This window comes from Lipotes vexillifer, unplaced genomic scaffold (assembly GCF_000442215.2).
Source record: "Lipotes vexillifer unplaced genomic scaffold, Lipotes_vexillifer_v1.1 scaffold134, whole genome shotgun sequence".
Lineage (NCBI taxonomy): Eukaryota > Metazoa > Chordata > Mammalia > Artiodactyla > Lipotidae > Lipotes > Lipotes vexillifer.
Genome location: NW_006787464.1, coordinates 109,365 through 125,026, shown reverse-complemented (window position 1 = coordinate 125,026; position 15,662 = coordinate 109,365). Strand labels below are relative to the sequence as shown.

At 41.0% G+C, this 15,662-nt stretch overlaps 1 protein-coding gene across 1 annotated transcript in view; it reads right to left on the bottom strand.

Moving 5' to 3' along the window:
• The window catches only part of UBE2U (ubiquitin conjugating enzyme E2 U), a 77,008-nt gene that overhangs the window by 22,482 nt on the left and 38,864 nt on the right, over positions 1 to 15,662 (bottom strand). The window contains exon 8 of the mRNA XM_007460076.1: positions 13,959 to 14,040. Within this exon, the coding sequence (XP_007460138.1) occupies positions 13,959 to 14,040 (82 nt within the window). The remainder of the gene's footprint in view (positions 1 to 13,958; positions 14,041 to 15,662) is intronic.

Genomic DNA, 15,662 nt, shown 5'->3' with positions numbered 1-15,662 from the left:
AATTAGCAATTGCAGTGGCTAATGATTTAATCCTTGTAGAACCAGATGGCAGGCAACATTCCTTATTTACACAGCCAATACTTTGTAAATGGCTCCTACTTAAAGCCACTCTCATGTAGCCCAACTGAGGTCTCTGCCAGGACCCAACTATTACATTCTGCAAAGGGATGGGACACCTCAGCAATCCAGTTATGTGAGTGTCGATGTTTGTGTAGGCACAGAAAAAAATTGAAAAATTATACCCAACACCTGGAATGGGAGGGCAGAGTAGGAGGAAGAATGGTTCTGCTAAATGTCTACATTTACCCAACTGCTTCCTTTTCTTAGATGAAGCCTGCAAAGCATTTTTCATTATAATTACTAATCTATGTAATTACAAATTATATATTTATATATTTTAGATTTATTATTTATTCATTTTATTTATTTTTGGCTGCATCGGGTCTTAGTTGAGGCATGCGGGGTCTTCGTTAAGGCTCATGGGCTCTTCGTTGTGGCACTCAGGCTTTTCTGTAGTTGTGGCGCGCAGGTTCCAGAGCTTGTGGGCTCTGTTATTTGAGGCACATGAGCTCAGTAGTTGTGACGTACAGGCTTAGTTTCTCTGCAGCATGTGGGATCTTAGTTCCCTGACCAGGGATTGAACCCGCGTCCCCTGCATTGTAAGGTAGATTATTTACCACTGGACCACCAGGGAGGTCCCACAAATTACATTAAAAAAAAAATGCTTAGTGTTATGCATAGAGCATGCTTGCTGCATGCTTAGTGCCATGCCTGGCATGCAGCAGGACTCAAAATATACCACCTGTGAGAAGCCAGAAGGCATCGTGGTTAAGAACAAGGATTCCAAGTGCCAGGGTTCAAATCGGGACCAGCTGAGATACTTTGGCAGGTGTCTTTACCTTTATGTGCCTCAGTTTTCTTGCTTGAAAATTGAGGGTTTTGACAAGGTGGTTGTGAAAATCAAATGACTTGAAATGAGAAAAGTGCTAACGGCACTCCCTGGCTCAGGGTCAGCACCAAGCATGAATAATTGGCATTTTCTCTTATTTTGTGACAGAATGAGGACAGGGCACCAACCATGAGCCATAAGTCCCCCTTGCATGCTAGGAACATCCCCTGTTCTTTCCCTCCTCCCTTAGCAAGGAAGAGGCTCCCAGGAGAGGAGTAAGCACTGGGCTTGGGGTAAGATGGCTCATGGTCAAACCTGGGCTTTGCCACTCTCCAGCGCTGTGACCTTGGGCAAGTGACTTGCCCTCTCTGTGCCTCACATTCCTTCTCAGCAAAAAGGGAATAATAACAGGCCTTTGGGGATTGCAGGAGCAAGTTTATGTGTGTGTCTTAGTTTGCGTTCTCTGGAAGTAGACCCCAGTGCAAGGATTCAAGTGCAAATACTTTATTTGGAGGTGACCCTGAGGCAAGAATTCAACTGCAAGTTGTTTCTTGGGGAAGTAATCCCAGGAAATGCCAGTTGAGCACTGTGGAAGTGAGACTGGGAAGGGAAGGCAGCAGGTAAAGTGTACTTTAGCCAGAAAGCTCACACTGTGGCACCTGGGGCTCAGTCCTTCTGGGGGACAGCAGAGAACACACACCCACCAGTCCTTAGTCAGAGCTGCTTACAAGGGCATTATTTCTGGAGAATGTCCTGCCTGCACTGCACGGCTGAGGTCTGGGGTCAGGGCCAGAGGCCTCCCACAGTAGTTGTTGCAAGGAACACAACTGGTGCAGACAGTTACAGCGGTTCAGTGACTTCAAAACACATACACTCCCACCCTTACCAATATACATACACCCACACATGCACACAATTGCATATACACTGTGTGCACATGGTCACACACAAGCACAATTACATGCACCCACATGTGCTTGCAGTTAGATACATACTCTTACACGCATGTTCATGTAAACACACGTGCACTGCACACATACATGCATGTACCTGCACATACAATTACATGCATATACTCACATATACACATGCTCACACGTGTGTGCACACAGTCACACATACACTTACACACAATCACACACAGTCACATAGCCACACACACACATTGAACTAATGGAGACTGAATTTCTTAGAGCCTGTTGTTTCTGGATCTTCCAGCAGAAGGAGCCTCCAACACACTCAGGAGAGGAACAGACACAGCAGCCAGTGACTGGACCAGGCCTGGGGTGTATATAGAGAATTAAACACACAGGTGCAGCAGCATCTGGGGCCCCACAGGCTCCATGCCTGCCCTCCTCCTTCTCTCTCATTCATTCACTATCATGGCCTTTAGTGGAAAGTCAAAGCCCTTTTCTAGTGAAAGAGGAGACATTTGACACCCAAGTATGGATAACTCTTGAAGGGGTTAGCTCCATGGTGGAGGAAAATAATCATGTATTCATTGATGGGAGAATGGGGTCAAGGGAAGGTTTTTTTTTTAAGATTGAGGTAATAAAAACATTATTTTTATTACGCTGAAAATGATCCAATAGACTTCAGGATACATGGTCAACATACAAAAATTAATTCTATTTTTATATTGCAGAGGTCAGCAAACTATGGTCTATGGACAAAATCTGGCCTATGGCCTGTCTTTGTAAAATATGCAAGCAAAGAATTGTTCTATATTTTTAAAGGATTGTAAAAGAGGGGAAGGAAAAGGAGCAGGAGTTCCTGAATATGGCCTGCAGCCAATAAAGTATTTATTATATGGGTCTTCACAGAAAAAATATGCCAACCCTGCTGTACATTAGCAATAAACAATTGGGAAATGTTTTCAAATACCATTTTTCAAGTGTCATTCACCACAAAAAGTGGAATACTCAGGTATAAATCTAACAACATATGTACATGATTTCTAGGATGAAAATTTCAAGACACTGATGAAAGAAATCCAACAAGACCCAAATTAGTGGAGAGATATACAATGCTCATGGAGTGAAAAACTCAATATTGTTAAGTTGTTAAGTCTCCTCAAATTGATCTACAAATTCAAGAAGTCACAATCCCAGGAGGACTTTTTGTAGAAATAGAGAAGCTGATCACAAAACTTACATGAAAATGCAAAGGACTTTAGAGTAGCCAAATTTTTCTGAAAAGGAAAAATGTAGTTGAAGGATTTACAAGACCCCTTTCAAGACATGCTATAAAACAACAGTAATCATGACAGTGCCATATTGGTCAAAGACTGGACATATAAATCATTCGAACAGAATAGAGAGTCCAGAAATTTAAAAAAAAAATCATGCAGGGCAAATCAATGTACAAAGTATAGCCTTCTCAATAGATGGTACTGGAAAAATTAGATACCCACATGCAAAATTAAAAAGTCAACACATACCTCACACCTTATACAAATTTAACAGAACTAAATGATGTAAAATTGTAAAGTTTTTAGATGAAAAAATATAAGAGAATCTTTGTAACCTTAGTTTAGACAAAGAGTTCTTATGTGTAACACCATAAGCATAATCATAAAAAGAAAACATTGATAAATTTCACTTTAAAAACCTTTTAAAATTTTGCTCTGTGAAAGAAATTTAAGATAAAGACCAGCCATACACTAGGAAAAAAGACTTGCAAATCACATATCCGACAAAGGATTTGTATGTAAAACCCAACAACAGAAGGTAAAAATCCAAGGAAAATTAATGGGCAAAAGATTTGAACAGGTGTTTTACCGCAGTAGATGTATGTATGGCAAATAGGCACATGAAGAAATGTTCAATATCATTAGTCATTAGGAAATGCAAACGAAAATCACAGTGATATATCATTGCCCACCCATAAGAATGGCTGGGGAACACTGACACCACCAGGTGCCAGTGAGTATGGGCGGCAACCAGAGCTCTCACAATTAACGATAGGAATTTTAAATGACACGGACACCTATGGAAAACAGTATGGAGGTTCCTCAAGAGTTAAAAATAGTGCCGCCATATGATCCAGCAAAATTGAAATCAGGATCTCATAGAGATATCTGCACTCCCATCTTCATTGCAGCATTATTCACAATAGCCAAGATATGGAAACAACCTAACTGTGCATCAATGGATGAAGATGTGGTGTACATATACAATGGAATACTATTCAGCCAGGAGAAAGAAGGAAAACCTGCTTGTTTGTGACAACATGGATGGACCTTGAGAGCATTATGCTGAGTGAAATAAGTTAGAGAAAGACAAATACAGGCAGAATTCCATGTCTGTGGGTTCTGCATCTGCAGATTCAACCAACCCCAGTTCAAAAATATTTCTTCCCCGGATATTTAATGAGCATGTTCTATGTGCCAGGCTTTGCTGTCACCTGTACTGTTGTATTTACCTAATTTGCTCTGGAGGGGTGGAGCAAGTTGCTTCAGCTCTCTGAATCTCCTGCTCCTCTTCTGTAAAAACAGGTAATGAGTTTGATCTTGCAGTGCTGTTGAATGTTTACAACAAAAACAATAACAACAGCAATAATGACTGTGTTTATTGAGCCCTTCCTCTGTCCTATGTGTTTTACATGCATTGTCTCTTTTAATGATTCCCACCATCTTGGGAGGAGTTGCTAATGAAATGCACATTTGTAGATACAGAAGGAGCAGAGCGTAGTGGTTCAGGGTATTCAATGTAAAGCCTGGGGCACAGACTAATTCCAAGAGCTCTGTGGCTTTGGGTGAGTCACTCATATGATTTTCAGTCTCAGTTTCCTCATCTGTAAAATGAAAAAAGAATTAATATACCTAAGAGGCTTAAAACAGCTTCAGTGGCTTATGTGGGAAATGCTGGTGTGGTGGCTGCCATTCCTGATCCAGGCTGCCTGCCTATCCCTGGCACACTGTAGGTCTTCAGTGAGCTGAACCCATCTGGGCACTGGGGATCTTTCTCCTCTGTGTCCCAGCACCCTGCCTGGTTTATTATATTCTGGCCATGCCTGCCTGACCATTATGCGGATGGACCTGCCAGGAGGCTAAGTCTACCCCTGTGGAGGTGGTAGAGATTCGGCGGGGATGGTGCACCTCACCCCACTAAGGATTTTAGGACCCTCCATCTGATTCCTGCAGCCAGTGTTGAGGTGGAAGGAGTTTTGGGGTCTCCCCAGCATCCTACCAGTGTCAGGAAGACTGTCCTTCCCCCACTCTCTTGCTCAGTAGCTCTGCCAGGAGCCCCATCCTTCAAGTTCTTTGTCACCTGAGACCACCCCACAGGGCAGTTCTGGACAGGATCCAGAGAGCGCCAGGAGGGGAGCTCTAGATCCATTGGGTGGTGCATCCTGGATGTGGGAAGATGATCCATCTGATGATACAAGGACCTCAAGGAATCTCCCCACTGGGGTCACCATATTGCCTGAGATTCCACCATTACAAATGTCCCTGGATTAACAGGGCATTGCCCCTTATGGTTGGGGGTGGAGCGGCTGGCAGAGGGAAAAGGCTTAGGCTTGATGGTATGACAGACCTGGGTACCTTCCAGCTCTGCAACTTATGTTAGAGGTTTGCCCTCTTTGAGCTTCTCTTTGCTCTTCTGTTAAATAGGTATCTTCCCTCCTGCCATCACTTGCGTCTCTCTGCCTGGTCCCAGAGTTCTGGCCCAGTGAGGGGAGGTGATATATTATCTTGCTGGCAGAATATCTGACACACAGTGGGTTTATGTAGTGCACCTGACACACACACACAGAGCGCTTTATGTATAGTACTGGCACAGAGCAGGCATGATTTTTGTAGACTGCCCAGCACATAGTAGGCGTTCTTTGTGTAGTATGTCTGGCACTCAGTAGGCATGCTTTATGTAGAACACCTGGGATACAATAGACAGGATTTGTTTAGAGTACCCAGCTTATAGTAGGTACACTTTATGTAGAGTATCTAGCATATAGTAGGCATGCTTTATGTAAAGTACTTGGAACAGAGTAGGTTTATTTTATGTAGAGCACTTGACACACAGCAGGTATGCTTTATGTAGGGCACCTGGCACACAGTAGACATATTTACATAGAGCACCCAACACACAAGAGGGTGTTGGGTGCTCTACGTAATCTATGCTTTACATAGATTACCCAGCACACAGTAGGCATGCTTTATGCACAAGACCTAGCATAAAGTAGATAGGATTTATGCAGAGTACTTCACACACAGTAGATGCACTTTACATAGAGCACCGGACACATAGTAGGCATGCGCTCGCGCCCGTCTCTGGAGCTCCTTTAGGCAGCGCTCTTAAAACCCCTCTCCTCGCGCACCAGGAAACACAGAGGCAAGAAAAGGTCTCTTGCCTCTTGGGTAGGTCCAGACTTTTCCCCGGACTCCCTCCCGGCTAGCCGTGGCGCACTAACCCCTTCGGGCTATGTTCAAGCCGCCAACCCCAGTCCTCTCCCTGAGCTCCGACCGAAACCGAAACCGAGCCTCAGCTCGCAGCCCCGCCCGCCCCCGGCGGGTGAGCACACGAGCCTCTCGGGCTGGTGAGCGCCGGTCGGCGCCGATCCTCTGTGCGGGAATCTCTCCGCTTTGCCCTCCGCGCCCCTGTTGCTGTGCTGTCCTCCGCGGCTCCGAAGCTCCCCGCTCCGCCTCCCGCAATCTCTGCCCGCGAAGGGGCTCCTAGTGTGTGGAGACCTTTCCTCCTTCACGGCTCCCTCCCACTGGTGCAGGTACCGTCCTTATCCTTTTGTCTCTGTTTATTCTTTTTTCTCTTGCCCTACCCAGGTACGTGGGGAGTTTCTTGCCTTTTGGGAGGTCTGAGGTCTCCTGCCAGCGTTCAGTAGGTGTTCTGTAGGAGTTGCTCCACGTGTAGATGTATTTCTGGTGTATCTGTGGGGAGGAAGGTGATCTCTGCGTCTTACTCCTCCGCCATCTTGGAAAGAGTCCATGACTTGTCATTTTTGATGGGGTGATGGACAACGTAAATTCTATGTTGCTGGGTGCTGAATTTTGTTATTCTCCTTTATATATAGTTGTCCATTGTTCTGGCACGAAGTTCAGTATCTTACAAATCAGTTTAGTACTGCAAGGTTTGTGTTTAGCCTTCCATATGGGTCTAAAATAGCCTTTATTTGGAGACAAATACAGCCCTACTCCTAAGGCATGACCCTTCTGAAGTCTCCATCCAACGCCCTTTGAATTAAGAGTTCTTGCCACTCTAAATAGCAGGAACGCAAACTATTTCTAGCCTCTGTGAGCCTTGTGTGAATTCCAAAACAAACAAAATCATTAGAATCTTATTTTCCTCAAGGCAAACATGACTTTAGTTAGAAAACAATATTACTTGATCTATACCTTTTCTCCAGTGATAACTCTTTGTCCTCAAAAAACTACATACTATTGATATTTCCTTTTTCATTCAAACATTTGCCTTTTTCTAACTGAAAACATAAATTATAAAAACAAAACTGTTTATTGTCACAATTTTTAAACTGCAATTAAAATGACTATAAGGGAAGGTGCCATAATTATTAAGTTAAAAGTAAAAGAGAAAACCCTAATGATTGTTCATATTCAATTCTCATATCACTTTGGGGGCTCTGTAAACTGCTACACATTCTTGAGAAGTCACTCTATGAACATAACAAGCATCATAAAATTTATTGCATCTAGTAACCAGACTTCTGGTAACATGTTCTAAGGGAACTTCTTTGCCTCCTTTTTATTCTTCCCTTCAGGTAAAATATAATCTAATATGCCTATAGGGAATCTTAGCTCTCCTCACTCTCAGCCCTGCTCAGACCAAGGCCTAAGCCGACCCATGTATCACATTTCTGTGGCCACGAGGAGTGGGAGGTGTCAGGGGAAACGGGGGGAATGGGGTAGGTTGTTGCAGGGGTGGGCAAGGGGGAGAGGGAGAGAGAGCAAGAGACAGAGAGACCCCTCCCTTAAAAGAGTATTCTACGTGGGAGCAGCGCCAAAGAAGAGATTCCCTTGGTGGGGGCAAGAAGCCCAGTATGTGTTTTTGACTCAAAACCCCTCATTCTGAAGAGAGATGTAAGGGGACGCAGCCTTAAGCCATGCTGTTGGTAATAAAGGAGGATCCAGCAGATTCTGTGCTACAACCAGAAATCCATGGTAAAATGTGAGGGCAACATTCTGAGGGAAAAATTGATTAAATGAATCATATCCATAAGAGGGAAACAATAAAGAGTATTAAATTCATTGAAAAAAAATAGTTGAGAGAACTGGGTGTGTTTATTCTAAAAATAGAAAACTTAAGAGGAGGTGGGAGAAAGACATGATGGCTATTTTCTGAGACTTAAAGGGCAAGTCCACAAAACAGAAGAGCCTTATTTGTGTTGTTCCCCAGGACAAGAGGCAGTACTTTCTTTTCTGCCACAGCAGCACCTCTTGAATCACGTCTTCTACCCATATCCAAAGCCAAGCCTGGATCCTCAGTGTCTGAGCTGTTTCTGGATCTAATCGAACAAAGCATTCGTTGTAGCATCTGGTAGGCCTGGATTTGAATTTCAGCTCTGTCACTTACTGAGTGTGTGACCTTAGGGAGTTTGTTTTTTTAATTTTTTCTGTTAAAATATTCTTTATCAAATGGAGATGATTTCTCATTTTCTGGATGGTTTTGCAGACAAATGTAAAAGCACATGGTAGGTGTTCAAGAAAGTCTGTTAAATGAATGAAAGAAATCTGGAATGGTTGAATATCACAAGGTGCTGGATTTAAGCTAGAAATAAGGAAGATTAGAGCTATTTGAATGTTCCTGAAGTACTGAGCTTCCTGTCTCTAAAAACATCTAAGCAGAGATTAAGCAAAATTATTTTTTAAAAGGAATTTTCCTCTTTGTCTAATTTGCTCCATGTCTTTATTTTATTTTTTATTTTTATTTTTTTAACATCTTTATTTGAGTATAATTGCTTTACAATGATGTGTTAGTTTCTGCTGTATAACAAAGTGAATCAGCTATACATACACATATATCCCCATATCTCCTCCCTCTTGCGCCTCCCTCCCACCCTCCCTATCCCCCCTCCAAGTGGTCACAAAGCATTGAGCTGATCTCCCTGTGCTATGTGGCTGCTTCCCACTAGCCATCTATTTTACATTTGGTAGTGTATATATGTCCATGGCACTCTCACTTCATCCCAGCTTACCCTTCCCACTCCCCGTGTCCTCAATTCCATTCTCTACATCTGCGTCTTTATTCCTGTCCTGCCCCTAGGTTCTTCAGAACCATTTTTTTTTTTTTTTTTAGATTCCATATATATGTGTTAGCATACTGTATTTGTTTTTCTCTTTCTGACTTACTTCACTCTGTATACATGTCTTTATTTTAAAAGGGACATTTCCCATGCTCATTCTAATGCCAATTATCTCTTTAACCACTAGATGGCATTCAAGGTTTAATCTTTGGGGAATAAAAAACTAGCATTTCTCCTTAAAAATGCATTAAATATATGATTATGTAAACCTACAAAAACAATGTTTAACTTCAATAGCCCTGAAAGGATAGCATAAACATACATTAAGTTAATGTACTCATCATCAATATTTTCTATATAATTGGAGAAATTGGAATCAAACATAGCTATGCTAGAGGAAGATCACATATTTTTGTGAGTTAAAACACACCCTCAAAAATCAAACCCCTCCCAAAAAAACCAGACACTACAGGAACTTAGAAATAATATATATTAACTCCTTAATTTAAAACACAGTACAACTAAGAGTTTATTTTATAAATATAAGAATGTTTTATGTTGGTATTTGATATAACACATGCTAATTATTTTATATAGAAGGAAAAAGGAAATGACATTGTTTAATAATAGAATTTAAGATTGACTGAAAAACTGCAAAACTTTTCCACAAAAGCAGACTTTGTGCTAGCAACTGGGTGGGCAATATTTTTACATTTACCTGAAAAACCTAAGCTTTTAATAAGCACATATTAATGGCAGATAGGAAATAAAGTTTTAGCTTTCAAAAACAGTATGTGTTTATCAATAACTGGGCAAGTTGGTTAATCTCTTTGTGCCTCATGTTTCTCTCATTAGTAAACTATAGATAGAGCTACCTCTAGTTTTCCACAATTTCTGTACAGAAACCTAGGGGTGACAATCCAGTTGAAAAGGGAGGCCAGGAACCTTCCCTTGAAGCTATGTCTGTATAATAAGGGAAGTGGTCTGACTTTGAGTGTAGGTTGATTTGTTGTGTCTCTGAAGGAGGCTGATAGATAGTCTCATGGGTTACACTTAGAGGAGTGCACTTAAACTTAGAAGTATAACTGTCCACTCCACAGTGTGGCCAGTATTACGTTAGGAAATGAAGGGAGAATGCCTGGCACACAGTAGGTGCTTTGCCATATTAGTTCTGGTTTCCTCTGTATAGATACTTCAAAGTAGGGACAAGGGCAATATTCTTTCCTGAAGCTACATAGAATGTAAAACTTCTCCAGAATTGATAACTTTTATTTAGATAACTTGCTGCCTGACAAAGCTTAGACGACTGGCATAGTTCTTTCCATGACCATGTTAGCAATCACTGGGTATAGAGTATGATGTAAAAGTAGTGTTATATGTGCTTAAGTAAGGATAGTCAAAAGAATAGCTTCCACTGCTTCCTGACTTTGTATCTTTCACTTTCTCCTGAGAAAATAAATATGAACTATTGATTAGATTTTAGATTCATATTCTTTCCCACGTCTTGGTAGAAATAAAGTATTTGCATGAATAGCCAAAAGACCGGCAAGGCAATAGGAAAGAAAAAAAGGCCTTAGAAATGAACGCCAAACCAAATGATCAGTTCATGAATATTTATGAGTTGCTTATAATGCCAATGAGTTCCTATTAATACTAACTAAAAACATGTGTAAAACTTAAGAATTTGCATAAAATATTCATGACAGTCATTTATATTTCCAGTTTTCAATTACTGCTCTATGACTATACCCTTAGAATATATACCCAAACATAACCATAATCTCTACATTAGAATGGGCACCTTCATTTTACTTTTCCTAAAAGTAACTGCCTTCACATTTAATCCTCCTATTAAGTGGGGAAACAGGGTAAGTGTGCATCATTCAAGAAACACTAATTGAGTGCCAGGTACCAGGCTAAGTGCAGAGAATACAAAGCTACAAGAACAGTCCTGCCCTGGTCACTCTGCAGGAACAGATGAATCTCCCCACCACAGGCGCTGAAAGAGACAGGAACAGACTGCTACAGAAGGAGAGGATGGGGGGGACATGGGAGCCTGAATCATGGACCATTCCACAAAACACAGTGGAGCTGGATCTTCATGCCATCCTTGTGGAGCACTTTGCCAGGCTGAAAAGATGACAGGATGGAGAAGGGAAAGAACCAAGGGCATAATGGGGCTAAAATAAATGTGGTTATGATAGGTGTCGTTTTCTAGACTGAGATTTCACAATTTTTACATTTCTATTTTTATTCTCTGAAAACGTTGGGGGACATGGGCTTTTGTCACTCCCTCCCCTTGGGAACTAATATTTATTGAATGTCCATATGCGCCAACACTATGTGGTTTATACATATATATGTATGATCTCATTCAAGAGATCAAATGCAAAACAAGTTTGCAAGGTAGGTAATATCTCCTTTGAACAGATAAGGAGACAAGCTCAGAGAGGGTAAGAATTTCTCCAAGATCCATCTGACACTACAGCCCATGCCCTTTCCCATGCTGCCTCCAAAGAAAGATTTTCCATGTGAGAACTGAACTAGGGCCACAGTAGGAAAAGCATGAATAATAGCGAACCTCGAGTACTTCCTATGTACCAGATACTGTTTGAAGCAATTTATGTGTAGTGTAGTGTATTTATGTGTAAAATAGTGTATTTAATCATCGCAATCTCCTTGGGAGGTGGGTAGAGTTATTACTGCCATTTAACAGATAAGGAAACTGAGGGACAAAGCAGTCAGATAACACGCCCGAGGTCACAGAGTTGGTAACTGGCAGAGCCAGGATTCAGATGCAAAGAGTCTGGCTCCTGTGTCCCTGCATTTAAGCGCCCCATGTTCCACCTTTTAACTCAGACTGAATCCTGACTTGAGACCCTGCTGGGAAAGATATCGCAGACAGAAAGCACAAAGTGGTGAGAAGATCTTATGTTCCCAAACAATAGTGGGGGAAAAAAAAAGAATTTAGGGTAGCTTAAGAATCAGGGCTTGATTGATGAGGGGACGGGAGGACAGTAGGAGGAGGGGTATGAGGCAGGAGAGATATGTCTCTCTTTTTCCTGAAGCCTCTGCAGATGAAAGGCTCTCAATTTGCATTTTCTGGGTTTTTTTAAAGGGGACATTTCAGCGCGAGGAAAGTTTTCTCTGTTTTCAAATATTAAAAACAGAGAGATGCAAAAGGTATTATATTGCACGTACACATAGACCAATTACTCACTTGCATAGATTCCCAAACATTTCCTACTTGAAACTCTGAATTGACCACTTTGCTATATACCTCATGTATTTTGATGAACATGAGACTTTTAATAATGATTTAAAAAGAAGTTGATTCCACCTTACTTTATATTTTTGCATGCTCAAATATTTATGCTGTAATAAAATTATGTAGATAAATGTAATATCTTTTAGACACTTTATTTAAATAATGTTTAAATTAATGTTTTGTTATCATCTGATCTAAATATATTCTCATCAACCACCAGATGGCATAAGGTGTGAGAGTTTCATTCTGACAGGGTCACCACACACATGATAATTTGACCTATAACTTCAAAATAACGTATTTAGGAAAATGTTCTAGCATTCAAACAGTTCACAATTATTTCAGCCATAAGGAGAAGTGGGTGGATAAGTTGAAAATGACATGGTCCTACTTTTTCTACATTTTGGGGTTCTGTGGGATGCTGGCCTTACATAATGAATCAATAATCAAACAAATAAAGCAGTTCTGTTAAAGGAAATCAAAAAGGAAGTCATGTCACAGCAAAATTAACCTTATATTCTAAGTAGGTTTCTTTAAATGAAACTTGAAACATGCCTTCAAGAAAAAAACCATGCTGACACGTCTTCAACTTCTGCTTCATAAAAACTTTTCTACTGCTTATAATTTACTCTGAAAGCAGAAAAGTTTCTAATGCAAAAGCTTTCCTCCCCTTTGGCTTGAAGGAAAGTTGCTGCAGAAATCAACTGAAAAAAGAATAACCAAAAAACCCAATCTGAACTATGATATTAAAGGATAGGAAAGTCTATTTTAAGAGCCTTGATTTCTACACAAATTCAAAATACAGCACATTGTTTTTATTAATCCTATTATTTTCATCTAGAAAAGAGGTCACAATGCTAACAAGGAGCTAATAAAAATGATATAAATACAAAAAATAGGAACTTTAATTCCCCTAGCTTTGTGGTAGCACATTCACTGAATGCTCTGCAATAAGTCCTCCAGAATAAATGACCACTGCAACACAGCCAGTACCACAGAGCTGAGATGGAATCCGTGCTCTAACATGATGAAGCAGAAAAACTGCCTTTAGGACTCAAGAGACTGAAGATGAGATTAAGGTCCCTTCCTTAATGTGGTCCAAGAGTCAATCATTCCAAAAGATATTGTAATAATTTATCTTTGTATTTAATTACAGACTTCCTCACTACATTTAATATATTTGGTTCCTGAGTGAGAAATCCATCTGTGAAAAGAGGAAAAGGTGTTTGGAACCAGGAGAAGAATGAAATACTAACTGGTGATATGTAAACAGGTTGGTTTTTCTTTTTTCCTGTTTCTAAGTTCTATCTTGATAAGGTTAAGAATGGAAATAAGAAGATTAATAGGAAAGGTACTGTGGGATTCCTTCACTGTGGCTCATGTTCTATCCCCACCTTTGGCAGCCAGTAGATAGCAAAGCTGTTTCCCACCTGGGTTCATGTGAAAGGACAAAATGATACCTCTTATTTTTGTTCTTATGTTTAAAAGAAATCCAATGGGTCTCTTCTGATAGTTCAGTTAGTAGAAAGTGAATAATAGATATTTCAAGTTCATAGGATAATATTCTAGACAGTTAAAATTACTTACTTTAAACCCCATTCTTTAGGTCGTCTTAGCTCATTTTTCTTCCATTTGTAATACTCTCCAATGAAATTTGGACCTTCAAGCACTGAAATTAGAATATTTTAAAAAGGAGCTATGCATACATTCTTTAATAATAGTTTAAAGTTTACAATAATTTATTTCTCCTTAAGTTAGTATGTGGCAATAACACATACTATTATCGTTCAAGTCACGTTATGATCCTCAGACACTCTCCAAATTTCTTCTTTTAATTTAAACTTTGTGATACTGGATATTGTTTGAAACAGATTGTGACTTTGTAACTTATCATGATGATAATAACAGTTGTTTATATATCATTTATAGAAACGAGGATAGTTTTAAAATAACTCATACAGAAACTGATACCATAGTTTAACAAAATTCTAATGCAGCACTTCAAGTGAAAAAATAAAATCATGGAATTTGAAAGTGACATTACAGATCTTGACCTTCTACAAAGCAAGAATCTGCAACAGATGATCATCCAGCCTCTAAATGAATCCCTTGTCTCGTTTTTTTTTTGTTTTTTTTTTTGCGGTACGCGGGCCTCTCACTGTTGTGGCCTCTCGCGTTGCGGAGCACAGGCTCCGGACGCGCAGGCTCAGCGGCCATGGCTCACGGGCCCAGCCGCTCCGTGGCATGTGGGATCCTCCCGGACCGGGGCATGAACCCGTGTCCCCTGCATCGGCAGGCGGACTCTCAACCACTGCACCACCAGGGAAGCCCCCTTGTCTCTTTGTTATTGGGAGACTGCCGGTTTCATTGACAGTTACCGAGGTCACGATGTCCTTCCTTAATCTGAGGGCTGTGCGTTTCCACTGCTCCTCCTTCTGACCTCCTCAGCAATTCTGAGTAAATTTATCCCTCCCCTATGGAAAGGATCCCTCTAATATTTGAAGATAGCTCTCAGGGCAGCCTCAGTTCCTTCAACTTTTTCTTAAGTCATGATTTTCTAGAGACCTAACCATCCTCATCCTGGTGGTGAACTTTGTTGATATTCCTATTAAAGTTTTCATCCCGAACTGGCTCAGAATCTTGATTTCAGATCAATAGCAAGATGCAGGTGGGATTGCTATCTCCCTCGATCTGTGTGCTGGACTTCTCTCAATTTAGCTCAGGTATGCATTAGTATTTTCTGGAAATCACATTATACCACTGGCTCATATGTTTGTGGTTAATTATAAGCCTTAGGCCTTCAATCAAATTCACATCAAATTTACGGAAAACCTACTATGCTAAGCACTGGTTAGTTTTTTTTTTTTTTTTGTGATATGTGGGCCTCTCACTGTCGTGGCCTTTCCCGTTGCCGGATGCGCAAGCTCAGCGCCCATGGCTCACGGGCCCAGCCGCTCCGCGGCATGTGGGATCCTCCCGGACCGGGGCACGAACCCGTATCCCCTGCATCGGCAGGCGGACTCTCAACCACTGCGCCACCAGGGAGGCCCAGCACTGGTAGTTTTTACACAAAATACTATTAATCCAGATCAGTCACACACGCACATATATATCCTTCCTTTTCTCCCCGCTCCCTCCCCCTGCTCGCTTGTGTGCTTTCTCTCTCTCTTTCTGGCTCTCTCTTCTCCTTCTAATTGTCCTGGGTTTATAGTCCTGATCTACTTAACCAACCAGATGCTCCCCACCAGTCCTGTCCTTATCTGGAGCTTATTTCTTTTTTTTTTTTTTTTT